Below are 18,970 nucleotides of genomic sequence, written 5' to 3'. Positions count from 1 at the left end.
CATGCATGGGCAGCGTTGGATATGATATTAAATTAATCTTAATTAACGACTATTATATATAACATGGATTGGCATTCTATGCGACACGATTCTGGAGGGGATTCTTGGCGAATTTGAACCTAACGTACACAATGGGGGAAACAATGGTGGACATCTGGTGGTTGTTTAGGAGAGGATGCACCAAGTCAGATAAAAGGAAATGAGATTTATATAGCATGGTTGGCAAGGGTATAAGCGCTGTGGAAAGAAAAAAACAGAAGAACTTAATTTCGCAGGAAAGACAGCTACCAACTCTGTGTTGATAAATGAAACGATAATGAATTTTCACAATTGGAAAAACTTTGTATAGTATTAGAGGTAGAATAGGGATGAGGACCTCACGAGAAGCTTTACTTTACCAGGTCAAATTTAACTAGGTTAAGTATTAGAGGTAGAATAGGGATGAGGACCTCTCTTAATTATAGTTATGCACTTATGCATGGCAGCAAATGCATGATAGACTTGATGGAGAAGCTTTACTTTACCAGGTCAAATTTAACTAGGTTAAGTATTCACCCAACTTGAAGTGTGCGTAAGAACTTTAATTAATCGATTTTTCAACAAATTGTCTTCTATCAAATAATTTTGTGTAGGCAATTAAGAGCGCTATTTCAATGTGATTCGCAGGCGATTCCAAAAACTCTAGTACAGCTTCTGACTAAATATACATAATTAAAATTTCAATATAAATAATTAAAATTTTAAAATTATAGAATTAGTTTAGCCATCTTTAATTAAGCCTTAGATTTATCCCGACTTAGAGAGTAGAGTAGACATTCAAAGACACTAATTTTAAAAAAAAAATCTTTAATTAATCTAAAAATAATAATAATGTAGTATAATTTTGTCTTATATTTTCGTTGGATCATTTAACTGCTTATTAAAAGAGGCTCACTACTGAGAAATTGCATTCATGTATGATATTGAATAGATATAATATAGTTGCGTGTGGAGGCTCACTTTTAAGTAGAGCAATCCATAATTTGTTAAAACTGGAGAGAAAAAAATTCATTTATTGTTTTTTATTATTATTTTATTAGAAAAATAAAAATAAAAGAGGTGTGAAAATTCAAACGTGTCCTTCCGAGAAGATTTCGCTGGAGCAAACCACCAACTTTCAGCTGTCTAGACTCTAGAGACAAGTTGCTGCTCGTTCGGCCATTTTTATTAATATCTATTTTTTTAGAAATTTTAAAAATAACCATGTCCCTCATTTTTTTTTAAAAATGTCCTGACCGTCTGGGCCCAGGGCGGCCCAAAAACCATGTGAGGCGCCAGCCCCTGGGGCGGCCCACAAGACAAATGAGGCGCCACACCCTGGGGCGCCCCATAAGCCAAGTGAGGTGCCACACAGCCGGGCGCCCCATATTTAATCTGATTTAAACCCTTCGTTTTCTGCCTCTGTCACTTCCCGATTTGAGAATTTCGCTCGAGGCGAGAAACTGAGTGAATAGGTATGTTTTTTAATTATAATAATTAGTCATTACTGTAGTTAATTTTGACTGTTGTAATTACTGTAGCGTACTGTACATTTACTGTATCTGACTGTACATTTACTGTAGCGCACTGTACATTTACTGTATCTGACTGTTGTAATTACTGTATCGTACTGTAGCAAAATTGTAATTTTTTTAATTATTTTTCAATTAGTCATTTATTACTGTACCCATTATTATGTCATGTAATACTTGTAAATTTTTTTTTAAATGTAGTTTGTTAAAGAAGAGATGTTAGTTGCACTGTATGTCGGCGGCAAGCTAGAAAGGGATGAAGATGGCGTGCATTACACGAAAGAAGTCGCATTTGGCTTCGAGATTAATGAAAATACCACATTTGAGGAACTGAAGCAGCTAATATACGAAAAGACATCTGTAAACCCCAACAGGTATGAAATAGAATTGGCTACACGGATTGACAACTCACGCGGGGGGGGGGGGGGGGGTAGACCTTACTTTGTTAAGTTTCCAATAACAAATGCCAATTTGTGGAGAGTTGTGTATACTCAATTTGTAGCTTGTTGGGTCCCGGTAATGGACATATATTCGAAGAGGGTTCCCCGAACGAGGGCCGGACCTTCAGGTTATGACAACCAGGGGTACCACCAACACTCCCCTTATGACAACCAAGGGTACCACCAGCACTCCCCTTATGACCACCAGGAGTACCACCAGCAGTCCCCTTATGACAACCAGGGATATCACCAGCAGTCCCCTTATGACAGCCAGAGGTACCACAGCCCCGGTTATGACAACCAGGGGTACCACAACTCCCCAGAAAATACTGAAGAGTTGCCACCACCACCCAGACAGACACCCATAATCCCTATATTTCCAACTATGCCAGAGTCAGGATCGGTACCCGTTAATCGAAATGATATTGATATTGATGTTGATGCTATTGATGCCATACCAGAAAGGGAAATGAAAACGGGGGACGAATACCAAGGGGTTTGGGAAGCTGATGACTTATCAGATGGTGATGCAAATGTACCAGGTTTATCCAGGGTAGAAAAATTCCTGATTACAGGTCGGGGAAGTAAGCATCTGGTCGCCACATTCAACGACACCACAGCTTTCGAAGAGGCAGACATTAGTTTCTTCGGTCCTCGTGTTGAATACAATAAAGAACTTGCCGCAGGGCAAGTTTATACCAACATAGACGAACTTGTAAAGAAAATAAATGAGACTCATGTTCACGGCAACTGGGAATGTATAATACACAAAAGGGACCGAACAAGGTTAGTTGTGCTGTGTAAAACTCATTCGCACTGCGAGTTCCGCCTTTTTGCAACCCCTGCGGGTTCAGGGGAAGCATGGATGATTAAGAAGTGTGAACCACCTCATACATGCAAGTCTGCGTCCACAAGGACAGACCATGCGCAGCTGACGACATCACTAATTGCCGATGCAATTGAGGAGGACATTAAGTTGGATCCATCGATGAGCATCAAGGCGGTGGCTATGACCGTCAGACACAAATACAAATATGTAATCCCAAAATACAACAGGCTGTGGAGAGGTCGTGAACTTGCTATCTGCAGGATATTCGGTAGTTGGAAGGATTCGTATGGCTATCTGGCACCATTGCTCCAGGCCATGGCAAGTACAAATGTCGGCACCGTATATGAGCGATGGCATGGCCTTTTTTTTTATAAAGACGGAGTACTAATAGAGGGAGCTCAACAATTCAAGGGCATAGCATGGGCTTTCGGTGCTTGTATCCAGGCTGTGACATACATCAGACCCGTTATCAGCATTGATGCATGCTTCATGTCTGGCCGTTACGAGGGGAGGCTACTGATAGCATGCACATATGATGCTGAGAACCAGCTGTTGCCTTTGGCGTTTGCAATTGTTCATAAAGAGGACGACGAGAACTGGGGATTCTTTATGCAGTTTTTAAGAAGACGGGTGATTGGAGAAGGGAAGTTTTTCTGCATGATATCAGACCAGCACAAAGGAATAAAATATGTTTTTGATCGTGAAGATTACGGTTGGTCAACACGTACTGGCCAGTGTGTGCACAGGTTGTGTATGCAACACGTTGCGGAGAACCTTTCCAAGGCAACCGGGGGCGACGAGTGGGTTCAACAAACATTTAGATGGAATTGCAGAAAGAAAAAGCCGAGAAGGGTGGTAGAGATGACTAGCAGTTTTGCAAAGGTACATGTATTTCAATTGTTTACATATATTATTGTATTTTAAGAGAACGATTTTTTCAGTACAATTGTTTACTTACATTATTCTATTTCCTTATTTTTTGTGTAGTACATGCCAAAGGCAAATCTCTACCTAATGAAGGTGGGCAAAAATAATCCCGAGATGTCAACGAAGATCCAGCATACGAGAAAATATATCAATCCCGTGATGGAGGTTGGCGTTGGGGAATTATGACAACCAACGGGTCCGAGTCGCTGAATGCAGTATTCAAGCAGAGCCGGATGTTGCCTGTGGCTGCAATTGTAGAGGACACAATCTACAAGTTAAATGCCTGGTTTCAGGAACGACGTGCTAAGGCCGCAGAATTAATAAGGATGAACCAGTTATTTTCAACAAGGGTGGAGGAGAAACTAAGACGACACAAGGACAAAGGTGCAACTATGACCATTATCCCGATGGGTAATGATGGAACAGAATTCGAAGTGAAAAATCCAAATGAGTACGAGTGAGGAACTACTGCGAGGATCACTATGTTGCTGACATGTACCGTACTGATTACCTTGCTTCCACTTGGGGTGGATCTTTCCATTCTTATCCCGATCAGCACGAGTGGCCTGCATATGTCGGTGATAGAATACTCCCTTCAGAAGGATGGATAAGAAAGGGGAGGAGGAGACACAAGCGTATTGTAATGACCATGGACGAGATGGGTGGTAGGCGACCGTCGGGAAATCGGGCTCGCCGTTCTGTTTCTGACAGGCACATGGCAGGTATGTAGCATTGTACGAAATTCATTTATGATTTTATTATATTACTAACTGAATTGTATTCTTATTTTCAGATGCCATAAACGCGCACAACGAAAGAGAAAATGCTAGAGTTGTTTCTGAAGCAACTGGTAGAACACAACCCCCCCTTCTCCGAGCCAATCATCTAGTTGCCAAGCCTCTACAAGTAATGCCGCACCTGCAGCTCATACCAGTACAACTAGTCGTTTGTTAGGTTTATTGAGACGTCGTGGTAGGGGCAGATAAACTTGCTATTTTGCTTGTGTGAACTTTTTTGTTTATTGTAATATATTTCTGACTGTAGTATTTTTACTATGGGACTGTTGTATTACATTGGCGCGCATTATGTTGAATTTTTTAATGGTGCAGAATTTTAATAAAAACAGCGATTTTCAAACCATCTTAATAAATAGTAAAAAAATTCCAAAAAATATAAAATTTGGTCTCCAAACATATTTTATAATAGATTGAACAACCAACGGTTTAGATTTGTTGTTTGATACACACTAAAATATAACTCCGGAAGCACCTCGGCCGAAATGCTTCCGATAGCCATACACATAATATTTTATTTTTTGACATACACATACACATACACATATACATAAATCCTAAACTTTTTTCACAAAATTATTCAAATCAAAATACTAAGATTTCTCTAAAAAAAAAAAAAAAAAAAACACACACACACATGAGGCCCCCTGGGGGCTGGCGCCTCACTTGTGCTATGGGCCGCGCCAGGGGCTGGCGCCCCATGGGGAATTTTGGGCCGCCCTGGGCCCAGGCGGTCAGGGCATTTTTAAAAAAAAATGGGAAACATGGGCATTTTTAAAATTTACATTTGTTTTAGGGATATTAATAAAAATGGCCGCTGCTCGTTGTTGCCAGCTAGTTATTTCAAAATTAATAAGTTGATATGTAAATAATTAAAATAAATTTCTAATCATCAATTTTATATCTAACTAAAATAACATCTCCAATAATAAAGTATATGCATTGGTACAAGCAATGGTTTAAATAGCGTTTATCGCGAAATAGCGCACGGGTTAAAAAAATCGCGCTATGCTCAAATAGCGGCGCTATTTGGGCATAGCGCCATAGCTTTTTTGGTCGGAAAATGCTATAGCGCGCTATTTAAAACACTGGGTACAAGCAAACTAATGAATTTCAATTATCAGAAAATATCTGAGTTACACTAAAGATCTTTCTTTTTCTTTTCTTTTTAGATAAAAGTTGAAGATCAAACTATTCAACTATTTAATATCTATAAATGATTCTCTTCTGAATTTCAAATCTACCACATCTCACTGTTCTACACGAATAGCAATACATTTGTCACTGTACCAAAGACTGATTTAGAGACCTTTTATTTTTAAGAGCAGTAACTATCATATTATTATGAATGATGAATGATACCAACTACATACATCCAGTCAACGGTTAATTAATTGATGTTTCTCCTGTAGCCTGTAGCCTGTAGCCTGTATATATAGAGTTGAAGGCTTGATGCTATCTAGTGGACCAAAATTTCCCTGCATCTGTGATGAAGATTAATTAAAAAAAACTATAGTGACAACAACCACAATAAATCCAGGATAAATCAGCTCAACTAACAACTGTCCCTTGAATTTATTAGTCCCAACGCTATGGTGTCGAGTGTATGTATACTAAAAAATATATATAGATAAAAGACTCTCCGTGCACCGTGCACCGTGCATGGTCCGGTTCTTTATCCATAGCTCTCATTCTCTCAAGTTTTTAGAAATGGAGAGACCAGTAATTTTTCTAATTCTATGTATCCTGTCAAAATTAAATTGTGTGGTCATGTGGTTATGCATTCATCTAATTTGTGCAATCTGAATTTCCAGCAACTGACAAAAATAAGATTATTTGCAATTTGGATTTTCCGATTTTAATATGTGATGGTTCCCTGTTAAACGCATCCATTTTGGTGTCAACTGGAGATGGAAGAGTTCGATGTTCTTCCGGTCTTCTAGAAGACGGAAAAAAAAACAGCAGTGTCTATCAGTTTTTTTTTTTTTTTTTTGGTTTCTATGTCTATCAGTTTTGAATCCGTGTCCCGGCCGTATCGTACTCCCTCAATTAGAAAGGAACAATCTGGTTTTAGTCCCGATCAAAATTAAATTTCATGTCTACTCTAAATATAAGAGATTTATTTTGACATTTTGTGTCAGAGTTAAAAACAGTTCGAATTTAATAATTCTACTTATAATATTTAAGGGATTTTAATTCATCAGTTTTCGAGATCGATGCAACTGTAGCGGAAAAAAAAATCGAATTTTGAAATTCTATAAGATTAAAACAAATGGGTTTACAATATCAATATTACAACTCGTCAAAAAATAAAAATAAAAATCGTTTCTCTAATATTATGTATAAAGAAAAAAAAATTTAGTATCTTATTATTTATACATATTTCTATTTAAAAAACTTAATAATTCAAAATATCAAAATAAGAATGTTATATCATTTTTTATGCATACATATATAAAAAATTATGATATTTTTTTTTTGTTTTTGTTTGGATTGAGAATAAAAACATCGTCATCTCACTTACGAATAAGTTGCAATTTTAACACAGCAAGCTTAATTATATATGATACAAGAGTCAGCGAGCTAACTGTTAATAGCATCAGCTAGAGTCTCGCAATTAACTTTTCCTTAAAAATACATAAAGACTTTAATACCATAATTAGAAAGATTCTCGTGTCATTTAAGTAGTAATTAAATTATCCAAGCAAAATTAAATGCACATCTTACATATCTGTAAGTCGAATACTCGAATAATATTGCTTACATTTCGTTTTTTTTATTCATTAAATATACTTTTTTTTTCCAAGTAAGAAATTAATTAAACTACAGGATTTTGAACATATAGTACTATGTGAACAAAAATAAAAATATTGGACGTACAATAACAGAAACTTGTGCATTCAAAAGTATATTAAATTAATAGACATGAAGTTGTCAAATATTTAAAAACAATTTTTTTTTTTTTTAATAAAAGTAGGTAACTCTCGCCGATTTTTTATTGAAAATCAAGCATTTGAGAATTGATATCAAACCACTGGTACCACACACCTTACAAAAATCGACCGAAAATATTACATCATCTAAGCATTCCTAAAGCAATGTCAATTAACAACAAAACAACTATAAAATGCAAAACAAAACACCATAGCATCGACTACTAAGAAGATTAACAAAAAAAGCACAAAAGTCCTTCATCTTTTAGGATATGGATCACTCTTGGTCTATATCTCCTCTTGCCTTCTTCCACCTAAAAGAGGCAGGACCTCTTCCTCCTGAATAGCCACCTCTAAACACTCATGTATCATCAATCCATCAAAGGTAATTGAAAGACTTGAAACATCACTAGATAATATTAAAGAAAGTTTAAGTTTAGAGCCATCATTTCTAGAATTAACTCAAAAATTTGTCAAAGATAGAATTTGAAGCCCAACATTCCTTGGTGTAGTTCTAACCCCTTGAAAACAAAGTTTGTTTCTAACTAACCATATTGTCCATAGAACAACACCCTTTACTAACTCTACCAATAATGCATCTTTCAAAGGAATACACCTACCTATAAACCATAAATTCTCTATAGATAAGCAATCATACTCAAAGTTATTATAATTTGCAATCCAAGACCATATACACTTAACAAAAGGACATTTAACAAATAAATGTGAAGTAGTCTCAGGCTCCTCACAAAATAAGCAACTCACATCCCCTTGCCAACCTTTTATACTCAAATTTATCCTCGTTAGTAGTTTTTTTTGCTTTAGCAACCACAAAAATATTCTAATTTTAAATGGAATTCTACACTTCCATATTGTACAAAACTCCTCATTTTTAATACCACCATAATTCAAACATTGATACAAAGAGTGAACAGTAAATATAGAACTTAAAGTCCATCTCCACTTCAATACATCCAACTCACCTATATGCAATCTAACATGTTGTAACATTGTTTGTAATTCATACCACTCTTCCCTAAATGTTCCCACTAATTGTCGTTTAAAGTCTAAAGTAATAGTACCCCGTTCCAAAACCTAAGCAACCGAAATATTAGGGTTTTTCGCAGTTAAAAATAAGTTAGGAAATATACTATTAAGGGGGATATCTCCCCACCATCTATCTGTCCCAAAACTTATATTTTATCATTTTCCCAAAACCTTTTTAAATCAATAATATTTACTATATGACTAATTTTAAAAACACCTGCCCAAAAAGTAGATAGTCTACTCCCCGTTCCTTGGTTGTCATATTTTGATTTGAGAATAAATAAATTTTCATCTACCAATCACTTTGGGATCATGAAATCGAAACCATCATTTAGCTAATAAAGATGTGTTCATATGACCTAAATTTAAAAGCCCTAAACCTCCTTGTTCTCTAATTGTACATACAACCTGCCAAGAAACGAATGATATTTTTTCCTCACCGAACTACCTCCATACCATAAAAACCTCCTCCTTAACTGATCAATCATCTTTCTAATCCCTACAGGCATCTTATAAATAGCAAGCCAATACATCGGAATAGCTGAAATTACAACATTTAACATAGTCACTCTACCACCTATAGAAAGTAATCTACTTTAATTTCCAACCCTGTAACCTTTGCTCAATTTTATCAATTAACACATTCCAACTTCTAAAGGTAAAGCTTTCCAATGAAGAGGTACACTACGATAAGTAATCGGTAAACTAGTGATTTTACAATCAAATATATCAGCTAATGTCCTACTTTCGCCCTCACTAATGTTCAAAGGTTATTGTTATTAATTTAAAAAGCCCGGATAAACAAAAAAAAATGTTCCAAATTTAAGATTTAAGTTTGTAACGCAATAAATAAGAGATCAAATTAGCTTTCTCTTTTTGTGAAACTATTTATGAGGCCTTACTTCTCACTCGCAGCCACCACCAACTATATATATAGCTAGTTTTGTTGATCGATCCACCGCCATATATATAGGGTCGTCCTATACAGTATTATGTCTTACAAGTTGCAAAAAAATATAATGTATGTTGTATTTTCTTTTTTCTTTTTTAATAAAATGCTTTTGAAAGCCCATATGTATTAAACTATATATGTTGCTATATATTTAAATCCCTACCTAATAGAAAACCTGTGCATGTTATTTCCTTGTGTTTATTATAACTCTGGAGGGGTCACAAGAGCAAGGAAAGGAAACAAAGGAGAGACCGATCTGACTGCATTGGTCTACGTTCAGTTACTCGCTAATAATGATAAAATCAAAAGGGAGCGGAATAGCGTACAGAAGTAGAAGGGAGCTAGCGGTGGTGAAATTACTGTATAATTTATAAGGGTGTCAATGGTTATGATACCGATAAGTTGCAAGCATTTTCATATCCATATTCACAAAGAATTGCTTTTATCCATACTCTATATATCCATATTAATTAAGAATTAATTTTATCCTACTCTACAAACAGTAGCGGGTGAATAACGAATAATACTAATATAATAATTAGTTTTATTATATTTTACAAATAGAACATAAAAAATCATTAATTTCACACATATACAATCACATTACTAATAAAAAAATATACAATTAATTCCAACTATTTTTTTTTTATAAAGCAAGAGAATTCAAAAACACAATCACTTTGAATGAATTTTATTATTTAACTAAACAATAAAATTTTATTATTTAACAAAATAATATAAAATAAGAAAATTCAAAGACACAATCTCTTTGAATAAATTTGATTATTTATCAAAATGTGCAAATAAAAATAATATGTTTAATATTTTTTATAGCAAAACATTAAATAACAAAAGCTCATCACTAATTATTGCTCAAACTATATTATATGAAATATTTCGCAAATAAATTTCACCATACTATATTATTATAAAATTTTATTTTATACAATTACGTGTAACGGGTACGAAATAGATTTTACCTGTATCCTTACCCGTTTAGCTAATGAAAAAAAATCCTTACTCATACCCATATCCGATAACCTAACAAAAAAAAATCTTACTCATATCCATCAAGTCGAATACAATACGGATAGGGTAAACGGTTAAAAGGGTATCACTGACCCCCCTAATAATTTCAGCTAATTTTGTCACTGATTCTTACACTAAATCGGAATGTAAAGGAGTTGACTTCTTTACCTATCCTCTATTTAGTGCTGCACCTTCCTCTCCATTCCTTTATATGCTCCTGGAGCATAGTCTAAAATGACATAGTAATAATAAAATGTGTATTATTGTTTTATTAAATAGCCTGACTTAATAAATTTTATGAAAATTGTAACCAGTTTCGGTTAATGAAAAACAGAGGCATTGACCTCTGTTGATTCTCTCAAAAAAAAAAAAAAAAAAATGCAATTTGACTTTATTTTAAGAATTAATAAATATTTTCGTATATTATTTTGCATTTTGAAAACAACTTATCTGTAAATTACCTCTGGAGGGTATCCATATCATAATTAGTCTAATTGAACTTCTTTGAATTAATTACCATGAACAGTGATGAGCTTTTTTTCCATTGTTCAAGCTAATTAAAAAATGGACTTTTGTTTATCTCATATATGATATACCTAATTAATATATGCGAAATATACTGAACCAGTCCAAAGATTAATGTTTCCAAAATTTGTCATTATGATTTTTAAGAATTATAAAGTATCATCCAACAATGATCAAGTACTTGTGTCTATAATTGCTTGGGAGCGCTCTAATCAGTCCGATGCTCTGAGCCCCGCTTTTGGATCTGACAAACTTGCCAGCATTCCAATTATCGAACTCAATTAACAGTGTCTGATAGGAGGAGCACATCAGACACATTCTGTTTCTTCAAAAATTGAATGACCGCCTGAGCCAAACAACGCCATAATTGCTCTCACAGTTAACATGAAAATTTGCCGAGAGAAACAAATCACATGCAAGCGTGGGGCTTCCTCATAGTAATTAAATAGTATTTGCTCGCCAGAAATGTGGAGTACAAGAATGCGCCGCTCACAATATTTGTTGTTGTACCTTTGTCTTGTATCTTTATCTAATGGAGAATTTATCCAGTGCCGTTTCTTATCCAGATTAATTGTGCTTTGTTTTCTTCCCTTTTTTTTTTTTTTTTTTTTCCTTTGCTATTCATAAGATGCATTCTGTAATCTGTATTACCCAATAAGTTATTGGTCTTTGTCAAATATATATACTGTTTTTATTTTCATATCTGTTTGTCTCGAGTACAACAGATCGATGTACAATAAATTAATCATTGCTATAGTATTGCTTATTGCATATATAAACATAGGTCAGATCATGACCAATAAAATTGTCACCAATTGCTCTCTGCCATTTGACAAGCATTAATATTTAATTGTGTATAAAATTTCACTCAATTACATTACTAATGAACCAGTGTTGTCCATTTTATCTCTTGTTCTCCCTATTTTGTCACAACTTTAATTAACAAATACATTTAATATTTTTCAAAAAAAAAAAAAAAAAGTAGCTAATTAAACATGAACATGAAAGATCTGACGGTTCTCCTCTGAAAACTTAGAGCTTAACTATCTCCGGGATGTCAACTGGGTAACGATCTGCGCATTCTTCCCAGGGCCCATCAACCGGTGTCTTCACTGTGCGCAGACACTTCCATACTGCACTGTTGCACTTGAACCCGCTTCCGAACCCGATTTGCCATACACGGTTTCCACGCCTCATCCGACCCTTCGACTCAATGTAGTTTAGCTCATACCTGTAGACAACCAAATAAAATTGACACATCGATCGATCATCTCCATAGTTTTTTTAAGTTAGGTCTTTTATCAGCATGCATATATGAAAATTAAAGTTATTATTTGATTAAGTACCAGAGAGAGCTGCTAGAAGTATTGCCAAAGCGATGTAGAGTCATGCGGGAGGCCTCGACGTGCTCAGCAGACAATTGGAGGCTCTTCTGTAGCTCATCAATGACAGCACGGCCACCGGCATGAATACAGAAATGCTCAAAAGCTTGCTTGAAGTCTGGGATATACGGTCTCAAGTTCGGCTTTATTAACTTACGGCCAACAAGAGTGAAAAAGAAGAGTAATTGCTCTGACATAGGGAGCACAAGTGGCCCAATGGTGGTGATGTTGGATTTTAGTGCATCCCCGGCAATTGCCATGAGGTCCTTTGATAGAGAGATACCGCAGTGGCCGTCAGAATCCTCCTCCTGGTACACACAACGATATGCCCGGTCATCTGCACCTTTATGTGTCCTTACCAGATGCAAAAGGCGGTATTTGGCTCGTGAGGCATCACGGCGGCGATTTGACAGCAGTACAGCAGCCGCACCCATGCGAAACAGGCAGTTTGGAAGTAACATGTCACGCCGGTTGCCTTTGTAGAAGTTTGGTGTGATGATTTCGGTAGAAATGACCAGAGCATTTGACCCTGGATGCACCTGTACGTACAAAAGGTAAAAATTGTTTTTTTTTGAGGAAAAAAAGGTAAAAATTGTTACTGAGGTCATTCTCTTTCAACTTAAATTGTTGCAAAATTCATTAAATATTGTATTATCTGTAGCATTAAATTCTATGCTATATTAATTAATTCCCATCACTTCTGTTGGCAAGGACCGCAATGCCAGCAAAGACAGTTCACAGTACCGTTGTTCTTTTAAATAGAATGAACTTCCAATAGAAGCTCCATGGACCATGGATCGTAATTTTACAACAGTTCCCTTAAAAATTTAATTAAATAACTTGCACGCGCTCATGGAAAGGACCTTCAAATGGTGCCCTTAAACTTAAAGGCTATTCTCCTGGATATATATGCTGAATCCCAAAAGGCCAAAAGGTAGCTTGAGATTATTTGCAATACAGTAAACAATTAATATATAAGAAAGGACGATTTGAAAAGGATATTAGGAAAACCAACCTGGAGGAGGTCTCTTGCGAGGTCAATGGAGAGAAGCCCAGCACTGCACCCCATGCCTGACAGATTAAAGCTCTTAATATTGCTTCTCAATTTGTACTTGTTCACAATCATGGCAGAAAGGGAAGGTGTCGGCGAGAAAAGACTGCAATTCACGACCAATATATCAATGTGTTTTGGCTGGAGCCCCGTCTTCTTGATCAAGTCGTCAATGGCTGAGAAAATGACAAGCTGAGCCTCTGCACGTGCTGCCTCCATTGTGGGGTTAGGCGGTATGTAGTGATTTGCAGGAGGCAAGCATGTCTCCTCTCCCAGGCCTGACCGTTCTAGTATCCTCGTCTGGAATTGCACCGACTTGGGGTCCTCACAAATCATGCTAGTGTGCTCCATGAAGGTGGCGAAGGGGACACGACATGATGGAGAAGGTTTGAAACATGCATAGTCAACCAAGTACACTGGACGGGGCCGGGACATAAAGTACACGATCAGGACAAAAATTATTACAAAGACAGAGAAGGTTATGTGGAGTACATCGAACTCGATTGAATCGTAGAGGGTGGAAATCTCCTCAGGACCCCGACGGAACAACTCGAGAGCAGTTGTAGCGATCATGGGGATGAGAAGAAGGGTTAAGAAATGGTTCACCAGGTACTGGTAACCGAGCTTGACATATTTTAGCTTCACTGACGTAGAAAAATCCGGCGACGGCTGTCTCGGCATGATTCTTTGCTTTGTGTGTGTTTCTTTGTGCAGTACTAGCTAGTTCCTTTTTGCCTTATGTTATAAGGCAATGGCTTTGGGTTTTCTATCTTCTTTTTTTTATTATGTTTTTCCCCTTTTAAAGGGATGATAGGAAAGGAGAGAAGGGATGTATAGTGATTACCTGTATTGTATTTAGTGGGGAAAAAAAGAGAGAGGGAGGGGGGGGATTTAAATGGGGTTTGGAACAGAGAGGGGGGGAAGGAGTAATGAGGGCAGATGGGGTAGTTTAAATGAGAGCCTACCGCCACCAACCGGCTAGTGGGAAGGGAATACAGCCTACGCTGCTTATTGCTCTCTCTCTCTCTCTCTCTCTCTCTCTCTATTTGGTTGTGGTATGTGTTATTTTGAGTTTGGTAAAGCTAGTTACACTTGCCTACTTGCCTCTTACAAGCTCCTTTTTAAAAATTGTATGTACGTCCATTAAATTTGAATTGATTTGAAAGATACATAAGTTTTAAATCAAACAATTTAAATATTCTAAGAGTAAAGTTGTAATAATTTTATAATGAATGATCAATTAAAATTTTTAATTGATTCGAATTTAACAGAGTATCTAAATAACTAAAAGTATAGATACAATTATAATTATAATTTTTTTTAATTATCAAGTGGATATATTTTGGGCGCTAAAATTATCCTTTTTTATGTATCGGAAAGAAAACAGTTGGTTCCTTGGTCAACGGCATTGAGTTGCTTTGAAATCTGATCAGATTAGAAAACAGGGGAAGATAACTCAGTCTCCTAGTCCATGCCCTTCAACCGTTTCATAATTTTTTAAATTATGGTTCATGCATATGCATCTTTTTACAATTATTATTATTTTATTTTTTTGGTATCATACTCAAATCAAATCGTCATGCCTCATGTTTTCATGTGTTGTACTTTCTCTGCTCTTCTAGCGGCGAAGAAGAAAAATCCAAATATATAACAGCCCTCATAATGACAAAATGTGAACTGGTGAAATCAAATCAACTTTGCAAGCCTGACAATTATGTAATCCAGTAATCTTGAAATTTGAATCCACATGTAATCTTATCATACATGAATGTTAGTAACATAATTTGACCAAAAAGAGACATCATTGCTATGAAAAAACAATAAATCATCTAAAAAACATCAAGACCTTAATTAAGTAACATAATTTGGTGTCATGTCCTTTTTTTTGTGCTTTCAGCTTAGATTTGGTTTAACAACTGAAACGGCCAGTCTATAATTTAATTTATATATGATAAGTTAATTAATTAGGAGGATAGATGACATACCATTTGGACAAGATTTGTTAATTGTATAAATTAATCTAAAGCGCATATCTAAGACGCAGAGGTTATCTTCTCAGTTACAGGAGTTCCTTTTATATTAATTGTTTTGCAGCTTCGTACATGAAATTAAGTAGGTCTTTCAAGGAACTTAAAAATGGCACAAGAACTCAAAAAAAGTGCCACGGCGATTGCAATTAGAGTCGGTTGTAAAACAGATATCCATATTTTGGATACTTTTTAAAGAAGGGATTTTCATGGGTATATTTGGGGGATAATTTTAATTAATTTTATGCTCACATTATTTTTTTTTAAGGTTAGATGGCAATAAGCCACTAACAATATATTGATAAAAAAAAGCTATTTACAAAGTCTACTTAACTGCGTAATTTATGCCTCAAAATCCAAATGGCCGATCCAAATCGTTCATCTTGTTCTCCATATTAATATGTGCTTGGAGACCAAATTTTACATTTTTCTGAATTTGTTTACTATTTATTAAGTATTTTACAAAATTGTTGATCCAACGGTGGCTTAACAAAACAGTAAAATCAGCATCCACCGTTGGATCAACAATTTTGTAAAATACTTAATAAATTGTAAAAAAATTCAGAAAAATGTAAAATTTGGTCTCCAAGCACATATTAATATGGAGAACAAGATGAACAGTTTGGATCGGCCATTTGGATTTTGAATTTTAGATTTATGGTCCAATGCATAAACCCCTCCATGCATTGCAATGCACCATAACCCCTCCATGAATTTTCAAAATTGCTTAATAAATAGTAAAAAAATTCCAAAAAATGTAAAATTTGGTCTCCAAGCACATTTCAATATGGAGAACAAGATGAACGGTTCAGATCGACGTTTTGAACTTAAAAATCACAAAATATGAGCGTGAAGTAAAATAGTCGCTTTACTTCGCAACTCACCCTAGCCCATCTCTATATACATATATATATATATATATATAATATATTTAACAAGGATAACTGAACTATTAGCTAGTTGGGTTATCTACTTTAGACTAAATAAAAACCAATGAAGATTGAAACTTGCTCTAATCATATATTATAATGAGACTCGTTACTCATGTCAATGCTTAAACAACCAACTGTGCTCAGCACATCCATAATTACCTTTTATGCGTGTGTGTGTGTGTGGGTCAGTGTCAGTGTAAGCATTGCTTTTCAAAGAGGTCTTTTTTTTTTTTCCTTTTGGTAGGAGGGGGAAACCGGGAATTGGTGGATTGCGAAAGAAAAAATATTCGAAATTAAAGCTCAAATTTCTTATCAACATGCAGCTATACACAGGGAACTGAGTGACATGCATGGTCAGATATATAATAAGATTGTTCATACACATTGTAAAACTGGCATCGTATCCGTGCGTTGCAACGGAAACATATTATAAAATCAAGAAAATCAAGAGTTTAATTTACAATTTGAATTTCAAACTTTGATGTGAGTAAAGAGATTTGATAAAAAAAAAAAAAAAAAAAAAAAAAAGGCAAATGACTTGTAGAAATATATACATATTCTAGGCAAAAACCAAAATGACAAAAAATATTTAGTAAAAGTGAATTCGTATTAATAAATTAGTTGCTCCATTTTGTGGCACTAATTATAGTTAATGTTACTAAAATTTCTGCTCTTATTATCCATATAATTAACAACTGAAACTAAGAACAAACCTAAACATACTAATAAAAAGAAAAAATTTATCTTATCAAAATTGAAGAAGTAAAATTGTAAAAATATTCACTATAGCTTAAATTGAGTAATATGTTAAATTTGAAGATATCAAATGCTGGTAAAATATTTTTAAAAGATGTCAACATTTGATATTCTTAGAAATAAATTGATCATCCATCATAATTCTTAAATAAGGAAATAAAGAATGGGAGATAGCAGAGGAGAAATAAGAAAATGAATCAATTGATTTTCTTTCCAACTAAAGTTAGACTTCTACAAGTAAAAAATATACATTTAATCAAATTAAATAAGACATATTATTTGATTGGAGGGTTGATATTAAATTTGAAATTTCATCTTTCAATCATAGCCGTTGACAGATCATGACATCTACGTGCATAATATAAGAATGGAGATATTATAAGTTTTTTACTTATAAAGTGAGGGTGATTAATATGCAGTCAATTTTTTACCATATATATCTATGACAATATATCACGAGTTAACGGTTTTTATAAATATTATTTGCATACATCTAACGTTTTATATAACATTTTTTTTTAATTTGTATATAAAGGCTATTATAAAGATAAACAAAGAAAAAAAAATCAGAAAAGTGTATATTTCATCCATGTGCTTGTGATACAAATTTTCCTTTTGTAAAAGATAATTAATTTAATCTAGTATTAAATATTACTTTTCTATATTATAAAAATTAATAATTATTATTCTAAATATACCCTTAAGATAGTATATTATCATATAACATCTTTCGCCTTCTCCAGCTTTGTTCGTGATTGATTAGTATAAATATATTATTTGTTAGAAATAATGCCCCATCCAAATGGTTTGAGTCGAAATTAATAATTAATTTATAAAATTAAATATGAATTAAACTTTAATGGATCTCATGAATCATGAGCCGAAAGTTTGTGCATTTTCTCTGAAAAGGTTTGACCAAACAGTTGCATTCAGTTAAATATATGCAACAATTTAGATTTCTAGATGATCACATATTTCAATATACACATATTTTAAGAACTGAGATAACATGAAAAAGAGAGATTGTATGTTTGGTGCTAGCACATCAATTAAATATTGCAAAGCCTAATATTTACTATTATTCAGAATTGGATAATAAGAGAGATACTGATCAACTTGCAGTCATTTGTTAACATGTTCACGTGGATACTAATAGTTGCAGTACAACAATATATATTATTTATAAAAAAAAAAAAAACTTCCATTGCAATATTAGTAATAAATTTATCTTGAATTTAATTTATATACATAATTTCTGATTTAGGTAGTAACTAAATTAAATTGTAAATCTGTAACCCTATCCGAATTTCTACATATACTGCTGCGACTTGCAAATTGATAGACCAAGCTAGGACTCTTTTTTAATAAAGTGGTGCATAATACCACCTGTTTATCAAATATTGTGAAACCTCCTCCAAAAAGTTTTACAATCATACAAGATGTCCTGTATCAAATCCCAATGCTCAATCAAAACCAATCTTTGAAAACAGCTAAAAAAACAAACCCAAGCATCCACAAATCTCATCACACTTCATTATATTATGTTATCGCTTCAGTATATACAAAAATATACGAGTATTTATAAGGATAGAAAATGATTAATAATCTCGGTATCCTTGCATATATTCTTGTCGATAATTACAATACTCTCGAAAATAATAATTTATGTCGGTTTAATCTCGATAATAATTATTTTTTACAATCACAAAAACTCACAAGTTCTTGTAGTATTTCTCTCTTTTTCTCGGCCCGCTAACAGTGAGAACGAGAAATTAAGAGAGATGAGGATACCACGA

At 34.5% G+C, this 18,970-nt stretch overlaps 1 protein-coding gene across 1 annotated transcript; it reads right to left on the bottom strand.

The window, feature by feature from the left end:
• Nucleotides 1-11,854: 11,854 nt before the first annotated feature.
• Nucleotides 11,855-14,383, bottom strand: LOC144558949 (3-ketoacyl-CoA synthase 6-like). Its single transcript, XM_078307826.1, has 3 exons — nucleotides 13,424-14,383; nucleotides 12,373-12,947; nucleotides 11,855-12,257 (listed from the first exon to the last, which is right to left on the bottom strand). The coding sequence occupies exons 1-3, from the start codon at nucleotides 14,138-14,140 to the stop codon at nucleotides 12,059-12,061; spliced, it is 1,491 nt and encodes a 496-aa protein (XP_078163952.1). The 5' UTR covers nucleotides 14,141-14,383; the 3' UTR covers nucleotides 11,855-12,058.
• Nucleotides 14,384-18,970: the final 4,587 nt, after the last annotated feature.

Source organism: Carex rostrata, chromosome 9 (genome assembly GCF_964058835.1).
Source record: "Carex rostrata chromosome 9, lpCarRost1.2, whole genome shotgun sequence".
In the NCBI taxonomy this organism is placed as follows: Eukaryota; Viridiplantae; Streptophyta; class Magnoliopsida; order Poales; family Cyperaceae; genus Carex; species Carex rostrata.
This window is presented reverse-complemented; position numbering and strand designations above follow the sequence as displayed.

Coding starts and splice junctions, on each gene's coding strand:
- LOC144558949 (XM_078307826.1), bottom strand. CDS start 14,140: ATGCCGAGACAGCCGTCGCCGGATTTTTCTACGTCAGTGAAGCTAAAA. Junction 12,948..13,423: donor TCGCAAGAGACCTCCTCCAG/GTTGGTTTTCCT, acceptor TTGTACGTACAG/GTGCATCCAGGGTCAAATGC. Junction 12,258..12,372: donor ACTTCTAGCAGCTCTCTCTG/GTACTTAATCAA, acceptor GGTTGTCTACAG/GTATGAGCTAAACTACATTG.